This window comes from Carettochelys insculpta, chromosome 5 (genome assembly GCF_033958435.1).
Source record: "Carettochelys insculpta isolate YL-2023 chromosome 5, ASM3395843v1, whole genome shotgun sequence".
Lineage (NCBI taxonomy): Eukaryota > Metazoa > Chordata > Testudines > Carettochelyidae > Carettochelys > Carettochelys insculpta.
Window position 1 is genome coordinate 16,421,430 of NC_134141.1, and position 26,308 is coordinate 16,447,737.

The following is a 26,308-nucleotide window of genomic DNA, read 5'->3' on the forward strand; positions in this document are numbered from 1 at the left end:
ATTATATGAAGAACAACCTGGGAAGATGCTTCCAATTTGAAGAGCACTTGAGCTGGCTTTCTGCTGCTGCACTGGGCTCTTCTGGAAGTGGTGCACATGCTGGCCCAGACCTGAGGAAAGGCCTGGGCTGCAGATGGTGGGTATGATGAGGATCCAGAAAGTTAGCAGGGATAAACCTTGCTGTTCCTTTTCTTGTTCATCATCAGAACATGGCTTTGAGCTCTTCCTTCTACTGCTCACAACTGGACGAGCTATAGAGCTATCACAGGCTGGCTCCTGGCCAGCTGGGTCCATCTTTAAAAGCTGAAGGAGCATCTACAGGAGCTCAGAGCAGCAGTATCTTGCACTGCATTTTACCACCCACTGTGCAACTTAAATGGTAACTAGGTCATACAAAGTCGTGTGTTCACAAGCCCCTCTCTGGTCTGGCACGGCATACCCCCTTGTCCTCACATACATCAGCTCACACATTGGTGATGCAAAGGAGTCAGAAACAGCAACACAGAAAGAGAGGCATACCATATCGCTGCCTTCCTCCTCTAAGTGGCCCTCTACTCCATATCCCACAGTTATGATCCCTTGATCACCTCTTTTCACTATGCCTGGTAACACATGCATTGGGGGGCGAGCTTTATTTTGCAAGTTGGAGGAGGAAGAGGAGGAGGAGGGAGACATCAGGAAAAGAGAACAGATGAGGCTGTGATGGACAACTGCACCAACAAAGCAAACCAGGAAACTCACCACCACCACATTCTGGAAGGCTTGAGCCATTCTGCGCTGGAAGTTTGCTCGCTTTAGCTGCAGCACGATGAGAAAGGCCAGGAGGATTGTTAGACAGGTCATCCCTGCTGAGCCAAGGATAGCAATCAGCAGCATTTTCCCTCCCTTCAACTCCTGCAGAGCTGTGGAAGGGAAAGTGGCAAGTAATAGCACCTGGTTCACACAGATAGTCCTCTGAGAGCTGGAAAGATTAGCATTCTCCTTGAGAGGTACAAGTATGGGCCTCATCTTCAGAATTGCCAAGCACCTGCGGCTCCTCTGAATTCAGGTGGAGTAGGAGTGCTTAGTGTCTCTAAAAATCAGTCCAGGCTAGAGAAGTTCCACAGCCTTCGTTATGCAAGTGGTCGGATTTGATGAGCCAACCATCCCTTTGGACTTTAAACTCTAAGAATCTATGAAATGATGGATGCCCAAAAACAGGGACACTCAAAGGCCACTTTGGCTATGGTTACACTACAGCACTCTGTCAACTGAAGTCACTGTTGGGAGAGATTTCCCAACAAAACTTCTGTTGACAGAGTGCGGCCACACACAAAAGCCTATTGAAAGAGTGCTCAGTTCTGTCCACAAAGCAGCCAAACTGCTTGGCTGCTCTCTTGACAAAACAGGCAACCGGAAGCGCAGCAGACAGGGCTGTCCTTTGTTGTGGCTACCCTGTCTATCAAGAGAAGGCCTCCCAGAGCGGCCACACAGCTTTTTTTTTTTGACAGAATCTGTTGACAGACGCATTGTGCCTCAAAGCCTTGAGGCAGAACACTGCCAGCAAAAGTGCTGTGTTTTGTCCTGGTACTGTCGACAAAATGCATTTTGTGTGTACACGTTCCATGAGATTTGTGGTCAAAACAGAGCTGGGATTCAAATTCTAGGGTCTTGCTCTGGATGGGCACCATTTATCTTTTTCTTAAAATCCAACAACATTCAGGGCCGCTTCCTTGCCACTGCCAGTGACTGCGAGGGGCCCGACCCCCACTGCTGGTGACAGGCCTCTCTAATCCCCTGGGCTATATCATTTTGGGGGAAAAGGGCTTGGGGGAAGAGCCTGGCAGGGGCATTCTCCCAGCCCTCAACTGGTGGCGCAGGGAGGAGTCACGTGGGAAAGGGGCTGTCATGTGGCTGGTGCCACCCTTGGTCTTTCCTCACCAGTCACCCGTGTTCAGAGCAACAACTAAATCACAGCTTAGCTGTTCATAGTCCCCAGCTCTGTTTTCAGCTTGCTAACCCACATGGCTTCCCAGAGCAGCACCAAGGCATGGTTTGGGTGAGGTCAGTACACTGGAGTAACTAACCTTTTGTTTCTGGGAGAGTCTTCAGTTCCACAGAAGGGTTTGGGCCGCTCATTCCAACATTGTTCTGTGCAATAATCTCAACCAGATATGCCGTATTTGGCTCCAGGCCCTTGAGGGGGTACTGTGTGATGGTTGTGTTTTTTATTATGATGTCAGTATGCTCGTACTCAGCCCTGTCATCAATCTTGTAGCTGATGATGATGGAGGAGATGGATTGTCCCACAGCTATTGACCAAGAGATCATGGCAGAGGTGTCCGTGATGTTGAAAATCTTGATGTTGTCAGGTGATGGTGGAATTCCTGTGAATAAAAAAGAGCACCTTCCAGGTTACATCCATCCTTGCTCCTCCTCTCAGAGCACCAGTCCTTTTCCAAATATTCCCTCTGGCTTAAACAGAATAGGAGCTGGATGTTATATAAACTGAATGTTTATATAAACTTGACATGGTACATTTAATTCTGACACCAACTATTGCAATATTGAGCATCACCAGCAGATTCCTTGTGGCACTGCCTGGAAAAAGAAGAGATTCCTCCAGATATTACTGGCCTAGACAAAGTGGTTCCTCTTAAATTAGGGCAGTATAATTTTACCTCTCCACTGGATTGGCACACCCTGGTGGCTCCAGGATCCCTTACCTTCCATTGCCACAAGGCCTGTTTTCCTGATCCATCCAACAGCCATTAGGAAGGGTAGAAGTCAACAGCAAAACACCCACAGATTTCAATGAGAGTAGGATTGAGCCCCTACCTGGTGGCCACAACCACAACTGGCCAGACAAGTTCTCCTCAGGCTAATGTGTCTACAGTGATATTTTCAAAAGCAGGTCACCATTCTCATGTTTGCAATATATGTTGGGCCCAACTGGGCAACCTGTGCCAGAGTGCCAGGGAAAACCTAAGTCTATTGTTCCTCTGATCCTTAGGGATCAGCTGTGGGATTAGCACAGAGCCTGCAGAGGGGCATACTAGGAGCAGTGTGCCTCAACCAAGCACAGTGACTGCATGAACCCCCACCAAGCACGGCCGCTGTGACAGAGTTGGGCAGTGCAGGTAAGATTTTTTTCATCCCTCCCAATCCCCCTTGAGAATTCTAGCACCAGCATGACGAGACTCTCTTCACACAGTGTATTTCACAGCCACTGCATCCTCTTCTCATCCTTCATTGCTTGAGTCAGACTTTCAGGGTAAGCGGAGATCCTATTGTGTTGGACAAAGATGTGCCTGGCACTTTTGAAAATCAGGCCCTCAGGGTAGGGTTGTTCAAAAACACCAAAGTGATTTAGGAGCACAAGTCCAATTGAAAGTCATTGAGACCTGTGCTCTTCAGCTGCTTGGGAACTTTGGGAGCTCACAGCCTTAATCTCTGACTAGGGGGGTAAGAATTAGTGCTGACCCTCACCTATCCCTCTTAAAAATGGGTTGAAAGGAGCTGTGAATGCCCCAGCACAAGCACTGTGCTATCAATGCTGGGAATTACATCAGTGACATTGGAATCCTGTTAGGGTCGGAAAGGAAGAGAAAGGATTAAATAAAGTGAAGTGAATCCAGTCACTTACTGTCACTGTAGGTCCATGCATACAAATAGTCACTCCACTCTCCTTCAGATGTGGTATTCACACGTACCCTGCACATGTACTGCTGCCTGGGTTCTAAATCATCAATAACCTGGGAGGATCTATTTCCTGGCACTCTGATCTTAGCAACCCTGTTGCCATTCACACTCTGCCATTCCACTTCAACATGAATGTCATCCTCTGGCTTCTGTGCTATTGGCTGCCATGACAAAATCAGAGACGTCTTGCTTTTGGGAAGGAGGGTGAGACCTTCTGGTGGAGGAAGACCTTGGAGAGTCCACAGAGAGAGAGAAAAAAAACCTGTATTTTATGTGCTTTGGATACTTGCACACAAATGCTGATAGTAAAACACTAATTTGGAACTGGTCTTCTGGGTCAGTGGTTGGGGCTCTGCATCTCCAAGTGAGGCTTCAGGCTCTCCACACTCCTGATGTTGTCCTCCTACCACAGGCTAGAACTGCTATTGCAGTCAAATGCTCAGGCCAAGTAAGGAGTGTTTTGGGTCACTTCTCACAGACACCTCTGGCTGGTTGATATTAATGGAATCATATCCAGCCCTTCTTGGCCAGTAGGATATCAGCTGCAACACAGGGCCTTGTAGTATAGGAATATGAATAAGGGAGAAAATGTCCAATGGGCTCTAAAATAAGCATCTGACAGCTGAGATATTATTCCCTGGCCCCAGCTGCATGTCTTAGGTTGGAGTGCAGAGGGTCGATATTCTATCACAGATTATGTTACTGATTTCAATGTTATATCTTGCTGTTATATTAAACAAAATAAAGTATAACATTCCACCAAAACTAAAACCACTGCTAGGTGCTTCTAAATCTCAACAGCTTTCTGATCACAAGGCTACTTCTTGATCTCAGAGCAGTTCCTTCTGCCCATTTGGCCACTAAAGTGGCTCTACTACCTGCTAGCTATGTTTGCTGCTTACCCATCTGATTGGGCATAAGAAGGGCTAGGTGTGGTGCACATGAATTGCTATATCCATAGAGCTGGCAGAATGAAGCTACTCATGAATCGTAGGCCATTAACTCTTCTGGAATCCTAGGTGAGGAAACTGACATTTACAAGTTGTTACAATATGGTTCCTCAATGTGTTGTGTGAGAGAACTCAGTTGTTTTGACGTGTCTCAGAAATACTCCACTGATAAGAGGCAGGGTTTCCAAGCAGAACTGCCATCCTTGGACCCAGGACCATCAGGAATCTCATGTAGTGCCAATACCTCTTTAGCATTTTGCTGCACGTATTTACTGCAGATTTTACATGTGTGTAGTTGTATCACTGATGGCCACATCATGCCTGGACAGACCAGAACCTCTCAAGCTCTATTCTTACCCTTCTGTAATACCCGTTCAAGTCCAGCTTCATGTCATGTGGTGTTACCTGCCATGCAATGCCATTTACTGCTAAGAAAATCTGGAATTTCTCCAGCAGTCTCCACCAGCCAGTCTTCCTTCTGGGCTAAAGAACTCCTATGGCTTTGTTTACTCTGTTTTTGTGAAAAATTATTTCAGTTTCCCAAACAGGGGTGCACGTAAGAACCCAGGGGCCTGATTTTCCAGTCTCCTGCACTTTGTGTAATCAGAGTCAGTGAAATGCTAATATGCCAATTTGGCAGGATTCTTCAGGCATTTTCACAGGTGCAAATGACAACACATGGTACAAGGCAATGGAGAATCAGACCCTGACATTTTATTTCCTGGCCACAGCCAGATTTGCTAGGTCAGAATAGCAAAGATTAATGCCCTCTCACTGCCTACAGTTCTTACTGACCCAGGCTGAAGGAGAAAGAGGGGTCCTGACTAATGTTGTTGTGTGTGATTAATTAAAAATCAAACAGCTACACCACAATGTGGGGATAGAGATAATAGCCAGGAGGATTCAGATGATGTTGAAGGAGATGCAGTGGAATGAAGAGAGCTAATAACAGATAGTGCATCTGTGGTTGTTTGTTGATGTGCCTCATCCTGTTGGTGTGTGTCAGCAAAAAAATGGTGTGGGTGTCACTAGGCCAGAGGAGAGTTGAAAGGGTAATAATGCAAAGTGGAAGGTTTTGAACACAAGGGAGGAGCCAGATACTCTCTTTTCATGAGTGGATCATTTCCACTCTAAGGGTTCAATACAAACAATTGTTTATTTAGTGCTTAAGTATTTTGAACTTTTTCATGTGCCTTCATTTAATATAATATTCTGATTTTCAAATAGTCTCAAAAAAGACAACCAAGGAAATTTGAGGGGCGGGGGTGGAGGGGGCGGTACACTGCTGAATACTTGCTGTATGGCAATGGGCAAGTTACCTAACCCAACTGTGTCTCAGTTTTCCTACCTGTATAATGGGGAGAATGATATTTAGGCACTTTTGCCATTTTTCCCTGCTCCCAATTTTTTTTTTTGCTTTGCTTGAGACTTCTCTGATGAGATCTACCTCTGCCCAGGCCTAACTGTTTGAGAAAACTGTTCCAGGGCTTGGTCCAAAACTCACTGAAGCTGACTTCAATGGGCTTTGACATGCAGGCAGATAAGCATGTGCAGACTGCAGAGAAAACAAAGGAGACTGACTGAAAGTTCCTTGCATGAAAGGCCAACTGTTCTACATACCAAGTGCAGCTGTTGTGAAGCTTGCCTCTGGCCCAGGATGCCCTTCTCCACCGTCCCCTCGCCGACTTAGCTGAACACAGAATTGATATTCTGTTTTTGGTTTCAGATTATCTAACTTTGTGGTCGGTCCATTTACTGGGAAGAAAAGGAGAAAGAAAGGTAAACCCTCTGGCCCATACAGAGAAATAATAACAGATTTTCTGAATCCCGAGTCACAGCTGGCTCTGCTCTTGACAGAGGCCAAGTTTAGGGCATGACTTTACCCCCAATACTCCAGGATGAGCTGTTTAGACATGCATGTTACTTACTGTTATGATATTATTGGTTATTATGTGTTAAAGCACCAGCAATGGCAAATTTCCAAAAGTGCTCAGGGGGAGCTGCTAGATGCTGAGAACATCCGAAAATCTGGAAATAGGCAAAATGGTCCTTGACCCAAAGAGCTCACAGTCTAAGCCCACAGTCAGATATACACAGGCAGACCTCTTCACTCTTGTGGATACTTAGGGTAGGTCTTCCCTATGCAGAAGATTGACCTGGTCAGGGTCAATCTTCTGGGGTTCGATTTCATATGCCTAGTGGGGATCCATGAAATTGAACTGTCTGGGGTAGACATCAACCCCTGTACTCAATATCACAAGGAGTAAGGGAGGTCAATAGGAGAGTCTCTCTCTCTACGAGGACAGCCAGGTAAATTGATTGTAGATAAGTCAATTCTAGCTACGCAATTGCCATAGCTAGAATTGCATATCTGCAATTGACTTAAATGTCTAGTGTAGACCTGGCCTTAATGACCACATTGGTCTATAGAAACTCACATACCACAATGAAGGATATCATATTCCAGCCTGGAGAAAACAGATTGAGATCCCAAATGCCCATGAGTATGGCAGCTAAAGGCTCAAGAATCCTCAGGGTGGATGTATTTGTGTTTCTTTTCATGAGCGAAGCCAAACAAAGAGACTTGGTGTGAAACAATGATGATGTATAAGGTGCTATAGGTCAGACTCCCTTATAATCAGGCACAGTCTCTTAGATCCACTCACACCACTTACTGATCAGTAAGGGAAACTGAGCTGATGTAAGCGACGTATTGAGGAGTCAGAAGAAGGAGTCTGTTTAATTGTATGGGAGGTGTGTTAGATTATACCTTCTTAAATTCTACAATTCATTGCTCTTCTAGCAACATTCCTCAATTCTGAGCCTGTTGGAGACTGAAATACATCTGTTTAGATTCCCTTACATGCGGTAGCTCAGATTTTTGAGCTGATGTGCAAGGTGCATATGGTAGGTTACATTATAATGAGTCTAGATGAGCCCATGTAAGCCAAAGGGAGCTTAGATGTCTACATGGCTCTCATCTGCATTGAGGTGTCTGGGTGAAGTGGCACATTGCTTCAATTTATACCCTCCTCTTGGCCACTTAAAGTCACTTGACTCACTTTTGAATTTGGTCCTCGCTGTTTAGAAACTTTAGGAGCTAGTACTTGGGTGCTTTAGTGATAAGAACCTTTTAAAAATCCAAGATGGAGAAATAGGTAGGAGCCCTTGTTTCTGATGTTGTTTTCATCTTTTTAGCTAAAAACTTTGTAGTAAAAATTGTGCTTGCCAGGGCCAGCTGTAGGTTCTGTTGAACCCTGCATAAGTGTAAGTCACTTTTCAGAGCAAACACCATATTCTAACTTGGCTTCCGTTTGATTGCAGATGAGATTTCTGTTTGGTGGATGGAGTGAAAGGATTGAACCTTACCTTTCTCTGACTTCCAGGGCTCATAGCCATTCGCAGGCTTATACAGGAGCTTGGTTGATGCAATTGGTCCATCACCAGTATGGGAGTCAGCATTGACGTCAATGACAAGAAAATTATGTCCACTCTCTATCATCCTCGGCGCATACTGAGGCACAGGAGGAACTGAGCAAGAGTGTGACTATTAGTCCAGATCTTTCATTTCCTGTATTAATAAACCTCTGGCTTCTACCTGGATACATAGCTCTACAACAATTGCCAGACTGTAGCACAGCAACAATCCATCTATTGCAGCGCCCGGACTCGGACAGCTGATCCAACATCCCCCATGGTAGGGAAAGTTTCTTCCTAACTCCTAGTAATTAGAGGTAGGATTATATCCTAAGACACGAGGGTTAGGTCCCTCCCCAGACAAGTGTTTGTTTATTTTTAATCTTACCATCACATTCACTTGCCAATTCATAAAAATTACAATGCAAGAAGTGGCTGTTCCCTGCAGTGGTACCAATACCAAACATTCCAGTCTTGTGCCAGTCCATGAGAACCAGCTGGCATCAGGCTCACCAGCTGCCTGCCTACTAGTGTTGGGGAGGGAGCGAGCCCATGGCCGATGATGAGTGTGGGTCTGCAAGCCTGGTGGTGGGAGGGAAAGCACTTTGCAGGTGGTACCAGGGTGTGTGTTATGAGCACCTGTGGCTGGCGAGTGGAGGCCAGCACCAGGCAGCAGCACCAGGCAGGCAATGCACGTGTCACCTTTGCTGCTCACCTATCAGACCTTTATATACTCCCTGTCTTCCTGTCCCTGCTTTGCCCTCTTCAGCCTGCTGCTCTTTCACACACACAGCCCCCAGTAGGGCACATCCCATTCCCAGCCCTGTGAGGAGAACCAGCTGGTCAGAGCACTCGGCTCACCAACAGCCTTGCCAGCAGGTTCCTCCTCACACCCCCACCCGCACCCGCCTGTGGCTGTGGCTGTGGCTGTGTCAGCACCTCAGGAAAGCCCCAAACCCTCGGGTCCTGGGCGCTGGCCAGGAGGAGCCGAACCCTTCCTGTGACAAAGCCGCAAACAGAGCTGCCATGGGGAAGCCTTTCTGCCCTCGAGCTAAGCTCTGGAGTGGCAGACGGGGACGAAATTTCCAGTTTGTTCATGCTGCAGCCCTGCAGCAGCCCCCACAGGCAGGGTCTTAGTACCCTCTTCACCTGATCCCACCTGCCCTGAAACCTGTCCCCAGGGAAAAAGAGGCTGTTCTGTCCTTTAGATGCCCTCCCCTGCTGAGCCACCTCTGTGGCTGGGTTCCCTGAATCCCCTGTAGTCAGGTTCCCTGGGATGTGGCAGGCAATGCACTCTTAGGGCTTAACTCTTTCCTGACAGTGCTGTACTTGGGAGACGAGAGCTGGCTTGGCGATGTCAGTGGCCAACAGCAGCGAGGAGGGGTTAGCTGCCTTTCCACACAGTGCAGGCAGGAAGGCACAAGTTACTTCACACTGCAAGTGTGGGGAGAGATCATCTCTGCAACAACACAGACTAAGTCATCCATCCCCCACGCTCCTCCTTCCCTGCAGCTGGATTCAGCTCCCACCCCTTCCCTCCTGCAAAAGGCTGCTACTGGCCACGTTCTGGTGTGAATCCTGACAGAAATCTGGCAGGTAAAGTGACGCTGCATAACCCGCCATGTGCTGCCTCAGGGCGACATGGGTGCCAAGAACTAGGAGAGCCAGACCTGTCCCAGAGTCCCTGCCAGGCATAACGGTAGAGAATGCCGGGCAAGGAGATCCAGGTCCTAGACACACAGATACACACAATGTGAGGGAGGTGTACAGGAGTGTGTGTGGTTCACCTCTCCCTGTGTGAACCCTACAAGAAGGTAAATCAAAACCATCCAGCTATGCAGCATTCCTTTTTTAATGGGGCCTAATCATTTTGACATTAACTTGACTACTTGCACGGATAATGCTGATTGATTACCATTGAACTCACTTGAACATGAGTAATTTTTTCAGGTGACCCATATTTGGCATAGGGAAATATGATCATCCTAAGCATTGCTGAAGTGTAAATGATAGAGTAGGACAATACACATGGAAAGCATTAAGTATGTATATTCAAAATGTAAAGATAACATAAGTAAATTGGTTGCTGACTCTACTTGAAGTATTTTCAGAAACTGCCTGAATATTATCAAAATGAAAAAGCAGTCCAATAGCACTTTAAAGACCAACAAAATAATTTATTAGAGTCTGGAGTCTGTTCTGGTGTGGCTAAGATCTGAAGAAGTGGCTCTGTCCCACGAAAGCTCATCACCTAGTAAGTTATTTTGTTAGTCTTTAAAGTGCTACTGGACTACTATTTTGTTTTGATAGTATATAGACTAGCACAGCTATCTCTCTATTGCCTGAATATTATTGCTATAGATAAAGACATTCAATGGTATAAACTTGCTCTGGTTAAAAAAGGGACACAAGGTCTAAAAACACGTTTCAAATAAACTTACTTTTCACTGCCACTTGGAAAGGCTCCTCTGCCATCCCTGCGACTGTCTGAACTCTGCAAACCCATGTCCCTGAGTCAGGGGGCTGGATCCTATTGATATGAAACATTGCCTCTGAGCGATTGCTAACAAATGAGATGGGCTGAAACGACATACCATAAGAAAGGTGTGACAAACCTGGACAAGGAAAAAGTTCCTCCTTGTCACTCCTCCTCCTAATTTAGTGTCTCATCCAGTCTCCCATTGAGCTCAGTGGGCTTTGCCTGAAGCCCTAAGTGTATCCCTCTCACAGCTCAAGTCAGGAGTTTTCTAGCAGAGACAAAATGGCTCTGGTAACTTTGGACTGTTGTTTCCATGTTAGCAATGTTATTTTGTGTTTCATTCTGTAATCTTAACTTTCCTTTGATGTAGCTTTTAACATGGAATGATAATAACTATAGCTGCTATTTATAATACCTGTGCCCCCCAAAAACCCCAAAGTACTTCAGAGACAGTACTGTGTCTATTGGCTTCAATGACAAAACTTCACCTATCTGTAACTAACTCTAGAAGAAACATAACAGCCATGGCACATCAGTATTTTTCAAACTCATTTTTGCTGTTAGAACTGGTTGGATTAGCAACTGTAAATAAATCCTCCAACGAATTCAGCCCTTTTTTCTACTTTAGGTTTTGCAAAATCATTTATTATTCAGAAATCTTTGCTGAATAGTTTGGTTGCTGAATTTTGAGCCTGTGTATTGTTCATGAACAGTTAATTTCAGATATTTATTATTCATTGTATTTGCCTGGTCATCCAGCACCAAATGGTATTTTCTTACTGCCTTAAACTATTTAAAAATAGGAAAACAAACAAACAAACAAAGAATGACAGAAGATAGCAAATAGCAAACCCAAAGGTCTTGTGGCATTTCCAAACTAGCAAAGAAGTTGGTCAAAACGTCTTCAGTGTTCAGTAACTAACAAAGTCCAGAATAATATTAAAAATTAGAAATAATCAAGTGTCAACCAGCCAGGAACTTACTGTGAAGACAGCTCCATCTTGTTTCAACAGTTTAAAATCTTCAGTAACAGGACGTGGCTTCCCAGTGGCTATGCAACTAGGCTTAAACTCTGTGCCAGAATTGACCTCTATATAGTCTGGTAAGTGCTTTATCTCAGGTGATATGTCAGCTGAACCTGTGTGAGGAACCCAATATTCACAGCATGACATCTTTTGATTGTTTTTCTCCCTCCGAGATAAAACAGTGGTTCAACATGGCAGCTATGATTCAAATTTAGAACATATGGTCGAAAAAGATGTAGGTACGCTCGGCCTGACTCTCCACTCACTTGCACAGGAGTAAATCACAAATAATTTCATCAAGGCCCATCGTGTTACACCTGTGTAAAATGAAGTCAGAAAGGCCTCAGACCCAGTATACTTTTTTCCAAAACATACTAAGCGCCAACTATACAGTTTTTGCAAAATCACATACCGCATTCTCAGAGTTAATAGGAAATATCCCTGACAGCTCATCTTTGCCCAGGTCCATTATAAGACAGTAGTGAAATCTGAGGAGGGTAGCTCTACATTTTGAGGAATAGCTCGGTGGTTAGTGCCCTGGCTCTGTAAATCAGGAGTTGTGAGTTCAGGCCAGGTTGGGGCCTCAAATGCATTTCATGACAACAGCTTTCAAGTACCTAGGGGCAGGTTAGCTAAACATGTGTCAGGGATGATGTAGATGGTGCTAGGTCCTGCTGTGAGTGTAGGGGATTGGACTCCATGTCCTCTTGAGGTCTCTTCCAGTTCTATAGGGCTGGCCTTGCAGAAAGGTATCATGACCTCAACTCTCCCACACTGCTTGAGTTTCAAAGACCTTGTGAGGCAGGAAATAAAATAACATGTGCATTTTCTTGCTCTTGAGACTATGAAAGTTACTGTGGGACTAAAATAGGCTGACCAGATAGGAAGTGTGAAAAATGCGAATGCTTTTTTGGGGGTGAGGGGAAACAGTTGCATATATCAGCCCTTCTGGGCACCCCAGGCTAAAACACAGGTCTCATTTTTTGAGGCAATGCTATGAGTTTACCAAGTAAAAGCCAAACTTCATGCTGAGTTATACCTGGACAACTGCCATGAACTCAAGGAGGTTGCACAGAATGAATCAACATAGAGCTCAGCTCCCTTACACATCTGTGTCAGCCAGTGCCAGCTGTCTACTGTTCAGCTGTGCAAGCCCTAACTCCCTGTGGAACTTCACACCCCAGGCCCATGATTGTGGGGCTTAGAGGACACCAAGACATGCTTGGTGCAAGAATACGCCCAGTTGAATAGGACAAAGGAAATGCTAGCGCCCCAGGACTCAGCCCCAAGTGTCATCAGTAAGGGCTAGATGTGCAACTCGTCATACCACTAAGTACTTACGCAAGTAGTCCACTGAAGTTAATGTCAGAGTCAAAGCCTGTTTAAGGGAGGGCTGCACAATCTAGGTCTAACATAGGGAGAGGTATCCTAGACTATCCCTCATAAACCTGTGGCACCAGGCTTTGTATGCCTAACAGAGGCCAGATGCCATTGTACTAGATCAAAGGATCTGTACCCTCCTGAATGAAACACGGCAGATGCAATGGAATATCAGCCACAGGTGGCAATGTTACACCAGCATGGAAGAAGCCATTTACTACCATGTTACCTTGCTTTACCTTCTTTTTCACATTGAAGACCGTGCCAGCCTAACCGACAGAGGCAGCCCTTAAATCTGTCACATGTTCCTCGGTTGTTGCAATGACACTTGAGTTTACAGTCTGGCCCATAAAAACCAGATTGGCACTCTGCAAGCACAGGAGTTCAGGTTAAGTGTGAATAACATGGAACGAATACAAACCACTTGCTTTGCATGCTGCAACGCTTCCTCCATTACGTCCAACTCTTACACATCAGTCTCTAAGGCTGAGTTCATTCCATCGAGCAAGCCTGAGTCTGCAAAGGCTTTTGGTTTTAAAGCAGTTATATGGAGTCTTGAGGATCAGGACAATAACAAAATAGAGCAAAAGGATTGTACTTGTCTGCCTGCAAAGTTGCAAGCATCTTCAGCTCCCACTGAAGCCATTGTTAGCGGAGTTGTGATTGTGCACTGTTGTGCTAGATGTGCACAGGCTGATAGGAAGACTTGGTCCCTATCCTAAAGAGATTGCAGTCTAATCTATAATAACGGATGCTGAAGGTGCCTGACAGTTTGCAGGCATAGCCCACTTTGATCTCAAGAACTAGGACAGGGCCCTCAAGGCTGAGGGGTTGAAACACTTGGTACAGGGTGTGTGTGTGTGTGTGTGTGTGCGCGGAGAGACACTGAACCAAACTCCTGAATGAGTATCCCCACTGCCCCAGCTCCAGCACCTGTGCTCAAGGTTATAGAACTGCAGTTACGGCAATCAGTTAATTTGTGAGATTCTGATAATATTTTGCACCTGCACAGCATCTCTGCAAATCTCATATGGGCTATAGGGGTAGATCTGATTCTTATGTCTGCCTCATAGATTGGGAAACTCATGGTGTGTGGAATGGTCATTAACAGCCTGGCTTTGTGCCATGGCTACTGCTTTTCCCTTTGGTTACATCTACACTAGAGAGCTTTGTAGACAAAACTGGAGTTTTATCAACAAAACTCGTGGAGCATCTACACACAAAATGTGTTTTGTTCACAGAAACTGTGGACAAAAAAGCCATGTAGATGCTCTCCGGGGCCCTTTTGTTGACAGAGCCGCTCAAAGGATCGATCTGCTTTTATGTGTAGATGCAATCTCTCGATGGAAGTTTTGTCATAACATCTCTTCCGACAGTAACTTCTGCAGACAGATGTTTCTAGTGTAGACATAGCCTTTGTGTTTTACCCGCACGAAGCAGCAGTGCATCGTGTCTGTGACTGTACCTTCATCGCATTCCAGGCCCTTCCATCCTGTAGCGCAAGAGCAGCCATAGGGATCTGGTAGACAGAACATATAATATTTGCAGCCTGAGTTCTCTTTACACCTCTCTTTACAGGTTCTCCCAAATGTATTGTCTCCGCAAGCTAGAGAATGGGGAAAAATGGCCCAACAGTGTCAAATCCATGAAAGTGAAAGTTCTTCTACTGATACATCATTAAGCAACATTAAAGAAATAGAAAAAATGGAAAATAAATATTTTAACCCTCCACCCCATATTGGGTCCATTAACATCCATAACTATGTCAATCATCAGGTAAAATTACAGGCATGTCGTTGACCTCTGCTTCAATGAAGATAAATTTTCGCAATAAAACCAACCTGTAAGGTGGGGAAATATAAGAACAAAATATGAAGTTTTGGATATTTAGGGTCAGATTTTCACTTGGGACAAATCACTGTAGCCCACCAGCTGAGGATCTGACCAAGAACTTTCATCAGAATTTAACTACGACTGAAATCTTGAACATTTCCAATCTAGGTGAAATCTTGGAGTCATGGAAGTCAATGTTAGTTTTGCCAGAATCAGGGCCAGGATTTCATGCCAGGTTTTAAAAGGAAAGGTACGTTTACTTTCTCTGAGGTGGATCACAGCAAAGGGTCAAGAAAAACTTTCAAATATGCCATTCTAATGCAGAATAAAACCTAATGCTGTATATAATATGCTCCTGATTTATTGTATTAAACTCAGTAGAACAGTGTTGGAAGATACTACTGTCCATTCAGTACTGCATTTGCTTGTTGAATACATGCACCACCTGCCTCACCTTCTTGAAATTATGTGTGTGTATTTTATGACCTCCATAGAACTTGTTACCTGCTTAAAATTACGTATCTGTGTCAGAGTTTGCAAGATCAGGGCCTTAATGGCATGTTACTTTCCTGAGATTACAGGATTAGGACTACAGCTACACTAGACAAAGAAAATTGACCACAGCTACACAATTCAAGCTATGGCAATTGCATAGCTAAAATCAACATATCAGCACTCTGCTAACTTGGCTGTCCAGACAAGGGAAGATCGACTGGAGAGTTTCTCCCATCAACCTCCCTTACTTCTCACCTCTTGTGAGGAATACAGGAGTCAACTGTGACCCCTGAGAGGTCAATTTCACACATCCATACTAGACATGCAAAATTGAACCCTGAAAGATCGACCCTGAATGGGTTGGTCTTCCGGGATAGTGCAGACATAGCCTAAGTGCATCTGTTCTATAGTAGCACAACTCACATATCAGATCTTACTGTGGTTCAATTCTGATGTCTCCAGCACCGCACTACAATATGAATGGAAAGGCCTGTACATTCTGTCATGCATGCTGCATGTTAGAATAGGCAGCGCCAGGCACATACACTCGAAGGCAACAGCAGATCTGCCTCCGCTGTGACAGTCAGGTCCTTAAAGCTGCAGGGGTTGGGGCAGGGATTCCTTTGTAACTCTAGCCAGCACCATTGTGTAGAAGGAAATGATACAGCTAAAGAGTGAGTATGTACTTACCCTTCTCGCACGTTTTGCCCATAAAGCCAGGAGGGCAAATGCATTCTCCAGTATCTTCATGACAGATGCCATTGTTCAGACACACAGGGCAGATGGAGCTGCACTTTGGGCCCCACTTCTGAGCTTCACAGCCTTTTATGCAAAAGCATAATAGTAAATTGTTTCCTTTCCCACACACCCACAAACTATACAAACCAAGATTCTGATCTAAGTCATAGCACTGGGTTTTTACATAGCGCCTCTGATCCACAGGGATGCTAAAGGGCATTAAAAACCTTGCAAACTATACACCGTACATTAAGCATCACTTTGGTACTACAGGTGGAATCTCTCTTGTCTGGCAGCCTCCGAAGAGAGAATTTACTGGACCATAGGAGGTCAGTGTTGTCTAGCAGCATTACCAACACTCCCACTGCTAACATGGCTCTTAGAAGACATTTAGGAGTAATTAGAGTGAAATAACAGCACAGAACACTGCGAGCCAGGACCAGTGGATGGAAAAAAACTTACGAGACCACGGGAAACTTGCCCACTTGTGATAAGTGGTCATCTGACTAACTAAAATCATGCTAGATTACGGATGTTGCTGAACAAGAGAATTCCAGATTAGAGGTTCAACCTGTACAGAAATACAGCCGCCTCTCAAGTGGTCCAGGGAAGCCATCAGTTGTAACTCTACACAGCACTTTTAAGACAGGAAACAAAGTAGAAATACTCTGTATGAAATGACAGGGTGGATTTAGTGAAGGAAGAGTTGCACTGTCTGGTATGCAGCAAGAATGTTATGTTCAGCACTTTTGCTCTTGTGATAAATGCCAAGAATTTTAACTACAAATACTCAGGAGCTCAGAGTTGCGCCTGATCTGAAGATGCGGTGCTCATAATATGCCAGTGGTTTTAAGCTTAGCATTTCTGGTTTTGTGCCTGAGGCTGGCTATATGAGAAATGTTCTGTCAAGGTGTTCTTTCATTGAGACAAAACATGTTAGGGTTTCAAAACAAAAAGCAGTCAAGTAGCACTTTAAGGACTAGCAAAATAGTTTATTAGGTGAGCTTTCGTGGGACAGACCCACTTCTTCAGACCATATTCAGACCATATGGTCTGAAGAAGTGGGTCTGTCCCACGAAAGCTCACCTAATAAACTATTTTGCTAGTCTTTAAAGTGCTACTTGACTACTTTTTGTTTTGATAGTGTATAGACTAGCACGGCTTCCTCTCTGTTACTATTCATATTAGGGTTTGTTCATCCTTGGTGTATTCCAAGGGTGTACAAAGAGGGGGCCAGCCCCGTAGCTGGGAACTGTGAAAGTTTAAGGGAGGTACAGCATGATCACATGCTGGGGCTCAGGCTCATGCATCTCATTAAAAATGTTGAAATATGGTACTGTTTTTATGTATGTATATTCACATTTATATACCGATTCATAAAGTTTTTACATTCTACATACTTATTTTCTTACACGTGCTGAAAGGGTTTTTTGTCTGTTTGTTTTTCATATGAAGATAACCAAATTTCCATCAGTTTGGATGACATTAGATGGGTTGGGGAGGCTCTACTACCTGCAGGGATGAAAAGTGGGGCCCAATTTAAAAAGTTTGCTCACCCCTGGATTCCACTGTCTTGGCTGCAGTTATACCAGGGATCAATATGGCTCACAGTTATTTTTATAAACTGTTTAAAAGGAAGCAGTAGAAATGTTAGCACAAACTCCTGTCAATCACGCTTTACCATTTTCTAGGCTGATAAGATACTAAGGGCTTGATCCTGAATCCTGGCAACCACCAGGTGTTTTGTCATTGTCTTCAAAGACGAGGCCTTAAACTCCACAACAACCACAAATACCAGAGTGTGCATGCACCTGTTCCTGCAAGATACTGCTAAAGCAAAGCCATTCTTGTAAAGGTGATGATGGGTAATTCTTGAGGCAGCTCTCATGACAGAGAAACGTGACTAATGAAATACAGGCTTGGGCTGAAATTTTCAAATTTAAGCTTGCATTTAAAGTGTCAAGGTGGCATTTGGACGTCAAAAGTGTCTCTGAGTTCTCTAGACATCTAAACAGAGTTTTCTCCACCTGGTGTCTACTAGGACGTCTTACAGTAAAACCCCAAAGACCAAACTCTGGGTCAGAATCATGTTGAGCTGCCCAAGGCCACACTGTTGAAAGCTGGACTCTCACGTTTTCACAAGCAGCATTAGTAGGTACACAGTAGACAGATAGGGCCAAAATCCCTGCTTGGAGTCAAGTGGTCTCAGTTTACACCAACTGAGAATTTGGCCCCTATTTTGCTTTTACAAAGGTTGGCTCTCCCTTTTATTGTAACACCCACTTCAAAAAAAAATGAACAAAGCACGATCAACATACCAAACATAGAAACTTACCTCTTACTATCAGCCTTGTATAAGCTGAAGTGAAGATGTTTCCTCCTATGTACCTGACAGAGTAGACCCCTGCATCCTGCACTTGGGTTTCAGAATGGGTTACATTTAGCACATTTGTCACTTCATGCCTGGGCACAGTGTGAAAGAAAGAACCTGGGAGAAGAATGTGAAAAACAATCACAGATCAGAAAGTCCATTCATCCCTCCCCAGAAGGAGTTCAGATGAGCCAGGGAGCGAAGGCCTCTTGGATGAACCAAGATGTCTACCAAACTGTTGAACAAGGCACTGCAGGTGACATGTCTGGGGCATTAAACCTCTTCTTTGCCTCACCTCCAGCCACCACCGCATAACAGTTGAACACCACAGTGGTTAAGGTCTGAGGAATGTGGGTGCAGGGACAGGTGCTCATGATGCCATCAGTGGACTGCAGAATTTGGCTTGTGTTAACAGATCAGCTCACCTGGTGATTTGCTTGGATGCTAGGTTATTGGCATGGTGTGGTATATGTGCAGGTAGATTTGTAAATATTTCTTTTCCTGAATGAGATCACTTTGGATGGCCTCTACTCAATAGTTGCACGATTTTATCCATGTATATAAGTGTTGGCCTTTAATTGTGCCCTGATCATATAAAATGAGCCACAAGCACAGACCTTTATTAACTTGTGGAATCCTGTTGGTCTCACCATTCCTTAAGCTTGGGAAGGGGGTAACCTATGTAGCAATAAGAACCTAAATTATGCCACGGAGAAAAATCGCAGTCAGATGCCCGGCTTCTGGAGCACTGAGGGGAGAGCTGGGGGGGTGAGCAGAGGGATCAGATCTTGGAAGGCAGAAAGTCAATGGAAAAAGAAGCAGTGGGGCAGAAGTACTAGAAGCCACATAGACCAGGGGATACTGAGGGTTAAAAGCAGGGGAGAAGGAAGATTATAAACAAAGCAAAGGCACAATAAATGGGGAATTGGGGACCACAAAGGATTGTGGAAGGGAAACTAATTTTCTTCTTTGAGCACTAAATGCACAAGAAATTATGCTTCCTTCAGTTGCACAGCAAGCATCACCAGTAATTATATTAATGTCATGACACAGGTGCTAGGCTATCACAGGGATGGGGAGGGAGAAACAAAATCTTTACCATTTTTGAAGATCATGGCATCTTCCTCATTTGCAACCTTTCTGATGAAGGAAATGTTCACGGGTTCTCCCTTGTTCACTGTAACAGTTAAGGTCACTGGGAGGAAGGAAGCTAAAATAAAAATGGTCAAAACATGGGATCAGTGACTATAAATGAGTGTGATTCCCCTAGGCTGCAAGCTGGAGAATGATCTACAGCAGAATCATCACTGGTGGCTTTATATGGTTAGATTTCCCACAAGAGCTCATTGATACCCTTTACTATCCACTCTGTGGTTCAGCAGTGGAATGTGCTGGTGTGTGGCCACCCAGGTGCTTGAAGAATAAGGAAAAGGAAATTAATAAAAAATGTTAATACTGCTTGGATAACTGGAAACAATCCCTATTCAAGGGAGACAGCCAGTTGTAGAATAATTTCGCAAGTCTTTTTTAGCCCTGGAGATAGTTTTTACAACTAGATTGGGTAAAATACTGGAAATGTAATATATAGTAGTATGGCCCCTTTTTGTCTCAAAAGATGGTGATGGAGCAGCAGTGGTGAGGATCTATGAGCAGTGTTTGAGTCTGCAGCTTCTCTCGTGGCTTATCCGTCCAATATTTGATGTTCACGGTTGATTGCAATAACCGCATGTCGGTCTATTTCCGAATTCTTGAGTTTTAGAGTTTTTCCTTCTCAGATTAAGTTCTTTTGCATGGCTTGACATAGACTATCGCAGGATGATGTGCCCTGTCGTAGCAATCGTTGCTAGGTATTTTGATCTGATGATGTAGATTCACAGGATTTTGGATTGATGTTGAATTTTTTTCATGGCTTTTGCAATTTACTAGGAAAAGATCTTTCACTGGTAAGGGGAAAATTCTATATGGGGTGAAATGCAACATGTATGAGGACATCAGTGTCGTGTAGGGCATACCAGGAGACAGGAATAGCATATGTGTAGTAGTCAAAATTAGCTCACCACCCCTTCCACACATACTGCAAGACACCACTTCTTACTGAGGGCAACATAATAAACCTATTCTGGGAAGGGCTGATGAACATTTTTCAGCCAAAATCTTTTTTCTGGCTGAATATATGTTTTCATCAAAATCTACAAGTTTCATGGGAAAATATGCCGTTCAATGCATTATTTAAAAAATTCTCCAACTGAAAACAAAACAAACTGGCACAAAATGGAAACCTACTTTCGTATGCTTTCCTGCAATGTTCCACCTTTCCCAGCTGGAAACTGGTAAGTTTGGAGTGAATGTCACTCACACCTTTTTCACTTTTCTTCTCTAGTTACTAGCGGAGGAACGGGGAGTAGGGAAGTGAAAAAGGGAGAAAGGAAGACACCTGAAAATTCAGAAACCAAAAATGGGGGAAAAGAACCTCAAAATGACGTGTTTAATCAAAATTACACAAAACTTTTATTTGCAAAATATTGTGATACAAAATTAAATGAAGTTTTATTTAATTTAATTTTGAAAATTGCTGTGGAAAACTTAGGGTTTATGAGGAAAAAATCACAGTTTTCTGACCAGCTGTAAATCTGAAAGTCCAGCCAAACACTTGTGGAGATATAGTATAGAGGAGGGAGGGAACATTATAAAAGCTATTCCACAAAATTAGAAAACTCTGATTTTTCATACCGAACTTTGGAGAAATGCAAAGCTCGCAGTAGGCCTTGTTTCCTGAGGACAAGGAGGACACTCCAAGAATATATCTACATTACAACAATCTTTTGAAAGAGGTCCTTCCAGAAGACCTCTTCCGAAAGAGTGCATCCACGCACAGAAAAGCAGATTCAAAGAGTGATCTGCTCTTTCAAAAGAGAGTGTCCAAACATCCCCCTTTCTTTTGAAAGAACAGGCCCGAGATCAAAAAATCAGGCCCCACGCCAACTGCTTTTTTGAAAAAAAAAGTGCCCACATAGCATCTCCACGTTTTCTTTTGAAAGAAGCTTGCAAAAGAAGGCGTTCTTCCTGAAACAGGAGTGGCAGAGTGCTTTCGAAAGGAGCGCCACATTCTTTCAATTTAATTTCAAAAGAACACTCTTTGAGTGTAGACCTGCCGTAGTCTCTTTTGAAAGAGCCCCTTCTTTCAAAAAATATTTTGAAAGACCTTCCAGGACCACAGAGTCCTGGAGCTGGGAGGAGGAGGGGTAAGCTAGACCAGCAGCGGGAGCCCTGGGCAGGGCAGCCACAGCTGCTCTTGTGACAAGAGGAGGACAGACCAGCAGCAGCCAGGGAGCCCAGGCCCAGAGGCAGTAGCCAAGGCTGGGAAGCTGGCAGCCCAGGCTGGGGAGTGGTGGCTTACAGTGGCTCATCACTAGGGCTGGGCAGGAAGCTGTGGTTTGGGTAAGAAAACATGGTTTCCTTCAAAGGGAAGTGGGGGCAGTGATCTGAGTGGTGCTGAGGGCTGGCTGCGCTAGGCCTCACCCCTTCTGCCCTAGGCCCTGCCCCTTCCTGGGGTGAAGAGCTGGGACCCCTCCCACCTGGCCCAGGGCCCCTGGCACCTGTTGGCCCTGCTGACAGAAAATAAAGCAACATTTTAAAAAATAAGTTTCTCGCAACAGTAATTCAAGCAGCTCTGCTAAAGTGCTTTACCTTCAGATTGCATGGAGAGTTTGAGCTGGGGGTGTGATTCCCAGGGCGTCGATGTATTTGCACTAGCTCTCATTGAACTAGCAAGCTAAAAATAGCAGTGTTGCCATGGTAGCATGGGAAGTGGTGAGTGGTGGTGTGAGCTCACCACTCCAAGAATGGATTGCAGTCAGGGGCGATAGCTCATGCTGCTGCCCATCACTGCTATGGCTATATTCCTTTTTTTAGTGCCACTCACCCACAGTGCTAGCTCGAGCATGTTGGTGTTTGCTGGGAGTTGCACCTATCTCCAAGGAGAGGGTTGTTTGGCTCAGTGGCCTTTTGTCTGAACTGCAGACAGCTAGTATTCATTGCTGTTTTCCATGAGAAAGTCACTTTGCAAGTCAGCTTTTATTTTTACTATTCTCTTTGTGCGAGTTGTTTAGTTTATCCATGGGACCTTTTCTTCACAGCATTGTTGAATTGGAAAGGAACCCACATTCCTTGGTGGGCTCCGTTCCAATGTATTTTTAGCTTGTGACCTGCATTTGGTGAATTATTTTTTCAATACAAGCCCGCTCCTTAAAGAGACACAATGAACTGAGTTGCAGAAGTGCCACGGCGTTCTTTGCCTTACGTTTCCATAAAGCCATAACTGTCCCACCTTCTGTGGAAGCTTCTGTTGCACTGAAATGGCTTTCCCCTTCAACCATGAGGCAGAGTTTCTATATTATACAAACTACGTGCTGGGCAAATCTGCCAGAACACAAGGGATTCCAGAGAAATGGCCCTTTTTACTTTGAAAATTTTATAGATAGACCCATGTAGAAAAATGTTCCTGTACATTTCTACATTATAAAGCTCAAGATTTTTAAGATAGGCTCTTAGGTCCATTTATAGGCACGCATCTCCCTATAATGCTTATAAGCACATACTTAAGTGTGTGAGTAACCCCATCCAAGTCAAAGGGACAATTCAGATAGTTAATGTTAAGCAGATGCTTAAGTGGTGTGATGAAGAGGACCCTGAAGCAATTGCTAGATTTTCAGAATTGCCAACCATTCAACAGCTTTCATTGACTTCAATTTGACTCATAGAATCACAGAACACTAGACCTTGAAGGGACCTCAAGAGGTCACCGAGTCCAGTCCCCTGCACTCATAGCAGGACTAAGCACTGTCTCTAGACCACCCCTGATAGATGTCTATCTAACCTGCTCTTAAATATCTCTAGTGATGGAGATCCCACAACACACCTTTCAACCCATTTGGTGCCAAAAACCCCTCATGTATTCAGAAGCCTTTAAAATTATTTGGACAATAACAGTGGTGAGGAAAAAAGCCTATTTGCCAGCTGCGGTAGTTTTGCCAAACTTTGCAGGCCTTCCCTGACCTCCTTTTCCTCTCCCTATAGCCTTTAATACCTTTGAGAATTTCTACCGTGCTTTTTCTGACCCATCCACCAGCGACTATACCAGCAGCCATCAGGGGCTTTTCTCGAGGTGATAGTCTCCAGGGCAGGGATTTTGAGAGGTGAGCGAAACGGTGGCTGGGCCCCTCCCATGTGTGGAGACACATACGTTGGAGGATCCAGCAGTTGGTGAGCCCCCATCTTCCCTGGGGCTGTGGGGTTGGTCTTCAGCCCAAGACTGGTAGGTTAAAGTCACTGGGCTTTGGGTTCTGTCCTCAGACCCTGCTCCCTAGGTATAGGGCCTTGGGTTCCATGCTCTGGCTATGGGCTCTAAGTTCACCACACCATCATCTCCATCGCTTGCTACTTCCCCTACTGCCTCATTTCTTCTGTACCCAGCTCCACATCCAAGGCTTCATTTGCCCCTGGGCTTAACAAGACATACAAATATCGCTTTTCACTGCAGACTTATTGATAAAAACAAAAACAAACAAACAACCCAAAAGCAAACAAAACAAAAGGAAAAAAGACAAAACGGATCAAAACACCTTATTTGTGTTTATATTTTGTTTAGGTCCAGTAAAGAACAGAGACAACTGTAGGTTATTTTTTATAATTGATTCTGTGGAAAAAAGAAACCCTAGATAAATCAGAATGATTTGGACATGATGACTATGTGTACATTTATTTGTTTTCCTAGTGTTAATTAAACATTTTAAGAAAAATTGTCAGAGCAGCCACCAGCCAGACAATGCACGTAATAGGCTGATGAGATCCAAACTCAGCTCAAGCTTTTGTCAAAGATCATCTGAAAAAGCAGAAATACAATAATGAAGGCCCCCCAAAAGCCCCTTCCAAATCCACTTATCACTGGTAAGATTATATGTCTTCTGGATACAACAGATTTAGCCTGGGTGATCCATGTGCTGGGCTCTCAAGTCTTGATTATTGTAAGTCTCTGTTCCTAGGCGTGTCGCCACTGACCTTAAAGAGCTATAGTAGGTTCAGAACCCAACATCTTATCTGCTGAGGAGCTCAAACAGTCAAGAGAAAATCCCTCCAACACTGGCTCCCTGTTAGACACAAGGCCAAATTCAAGATTTTGGCCCCCATTTTCACCAGTTGTTACCTGAGGATCAGCTGCACCTATCTGACCAAGAACCCTGCCCACATGCCACCCCCATCATTTGCAATGGACATAACAAGGGAACTAGTAACCTAAAAGTGAGACCTTTCTGGGTGACAGGCCTGAGAATCAGGAGTGCACTCCCAGAAGAGGCCAGAACAACCACAAACCTTATCACCTTCAGAGCCAAATGCAAAATTCGCTCCTTTTAGCTCACCTGCCCACACCACTATCACTTTGGAACAAAGAAACCCCACCAGCAAACTCACAGCCATGGGGACCTCTGATGAATGGGCAAGCCCAGCAGCCCTGTGGGGGAGTCCTGCAGGACTGAGAGCACCTGCCTTCCAGGCAGCAGGCCTTACCTCCCCTCATCCAACAAGTCCCCTCACCCGGGAGCACTTAGGTCCCGATGGTGCTGGATGAGTGAGATACAACCTATGGGTTTGCATGTTCAATGAGGCCACAGCAGGCTTTCATGCCATTTTTACTGCTTCCAGTTTTGGTCATTGGGTGTAACCAGTACTGGGCAAAACATGCAAAATGTACACAAGAAATGCTAACCAACAAAGAACATTAACCAAATGATTCTGAGCCTCAGAAGACATTGCTTTGGATTGGGCCAAATAAGTTCTTAATGCATCCAGGCCAGTTTGGCTATCCTGAATCCACTACTACCCATGCTCCTGTTACTTAAGGGTAGCTGCCAAAATGCAAGCAAATGTCCCCTGCTGGGGGCTCGCCTACGGTACCTCTGAGTGGCATCTTCATTGTACGTATCCTTGTGGACTTGTCCGCACAGTAGTAAGCGCCGATGGTTTCACTAGCTTGCTCCCTTTTCCACACCACTTTTTTGGCTGTCCCTCTCGTCTCTTCTTCAGTAACTTCCAGAGGATTCTGGTGTTGGCTCATCAAGGCCTCATAGTCTCGTCCTATGGTGAGAGACTCACGGGAACGCCACCTGGCTGCAATGCAGATAAGCGACGTCTCAGAGTTGCCCACTAGAGGGAGTGAATTGATCAAAGTCAGGTCCAGTGCCGCCTCCACTTGGCCTAGAAACAAATAAGAGGTGAAGGGGTTTTTCATTGGCATCAGAGCATTTCTTTTAGTTTGGATTGTTCACCTAGGGACTTGTGAGGCAATGCCTAACGCTCAATGCTTCCCCCTTCATGAATGCTGCACTAAAAATATAGCTACATGTAAAACATTCTGTTCTAGTTACTTCAGAAACAAATGCATGGAAGGAAAGGACCCTGCCCAGGTGGCTTTCCCCAGCTTGTGCAGAATGGAAAGTGAGCCCCCTCTCTGGCTACACAGGCTCATTCCTCAGACCTTCTCATGGTGAGGGGTGATGAAAAAGACAATACAGCCAAACCCATGAAACATTCCTTAAGATGAGTGCTAAGAAGTTGAGGCAGAGGGAGACTGTTATCACTACACTTATAACAGCATGCAAGGATCACTGGCCACATACTTGCTCCAAGTAGCCTTTATAAGAGTAATAGGATTTATTTTACCATTCAATAAAGATACCATTCAAGTTCAATAAAGATGCTGCTATGCAGGGTAAATGACTCCCTGTACTCTGCAGCATACATATCCCACTCATGTCTGAATGCCTTCTCATAGAAATCCATTCTATGCATTAGGGTTGTGTGATATCCATTTAACAGGATATCCTGCTCTCAATCCAAATGCACCTGGCTGCTGGCTGCCTATGCTCATGTGACAGAGAAGAGA

At 44.7% G+C, this 26,308-nt stretch overlaps 1 protein-coding gene across 6 annotated transcripts in view; it reads right to left on the bottom strand.

Moving 5' to 3' along the window:
* Positions 1-26,308, bottom strand: part of TEK (TEK receptor tyrosine kinase) — an 86,043-nt gene that overhangs the window by 35,046 nt on the left and 24,689 nt on the right. For 5 of the 6 annotated variants that reach the window (XM_074994709.1, XM_074994706.1, XM_074994707.1 and 2 more), the window contains exons 2-14: positions 25,321-25,620; positions 19,469-19,579; positions 18,334-18,486; positions 15,951-16,082; positions 14,398-14,538; positions 13,172-13,300; positions 11,511-11,665; positions 10,490-10,628; positions 8,001-8,162; positions 6,252-6,386; positions 3,626-3,910; positions 2,067-2,366; positions 742-902 (exon numbers count right to left, since the gene is read on the bottom strand). In XM_074994709.1, the coding sequence (XP_074850810.1) occupies positions 742-902; positions 2,067-2,366; positions 3,626-3,910; positions 6,252-6,386; positions 8,001-8,162; positions 10,490-10,628; positions 11,511-11,665; positions 13,172-13,300; positions 14,398-14,538; positions 15,951-16,082; positions 18,334-18,486; positions 19,469-19,579; positions 25,321-25,620 (2,303 nt within the window). The remainder of the gene's footprint in view (positions 1-741; positions 903-2,066; positions 2,367-3,625; positions 3,911-6,251; positions 6,387-8,000; positions 8,163-10,489; positions 10,629-11,510; positions 11,666-13,171; positions 13,301-14,397; positions 14,539-15,950; positions 16,083-18,333; positions 18,487-19,468; positions 19,580-25,320; positions 25,621-26,308) is intronic. The other variant, XM_074994711.1, reaches the window with a different exon arrangement.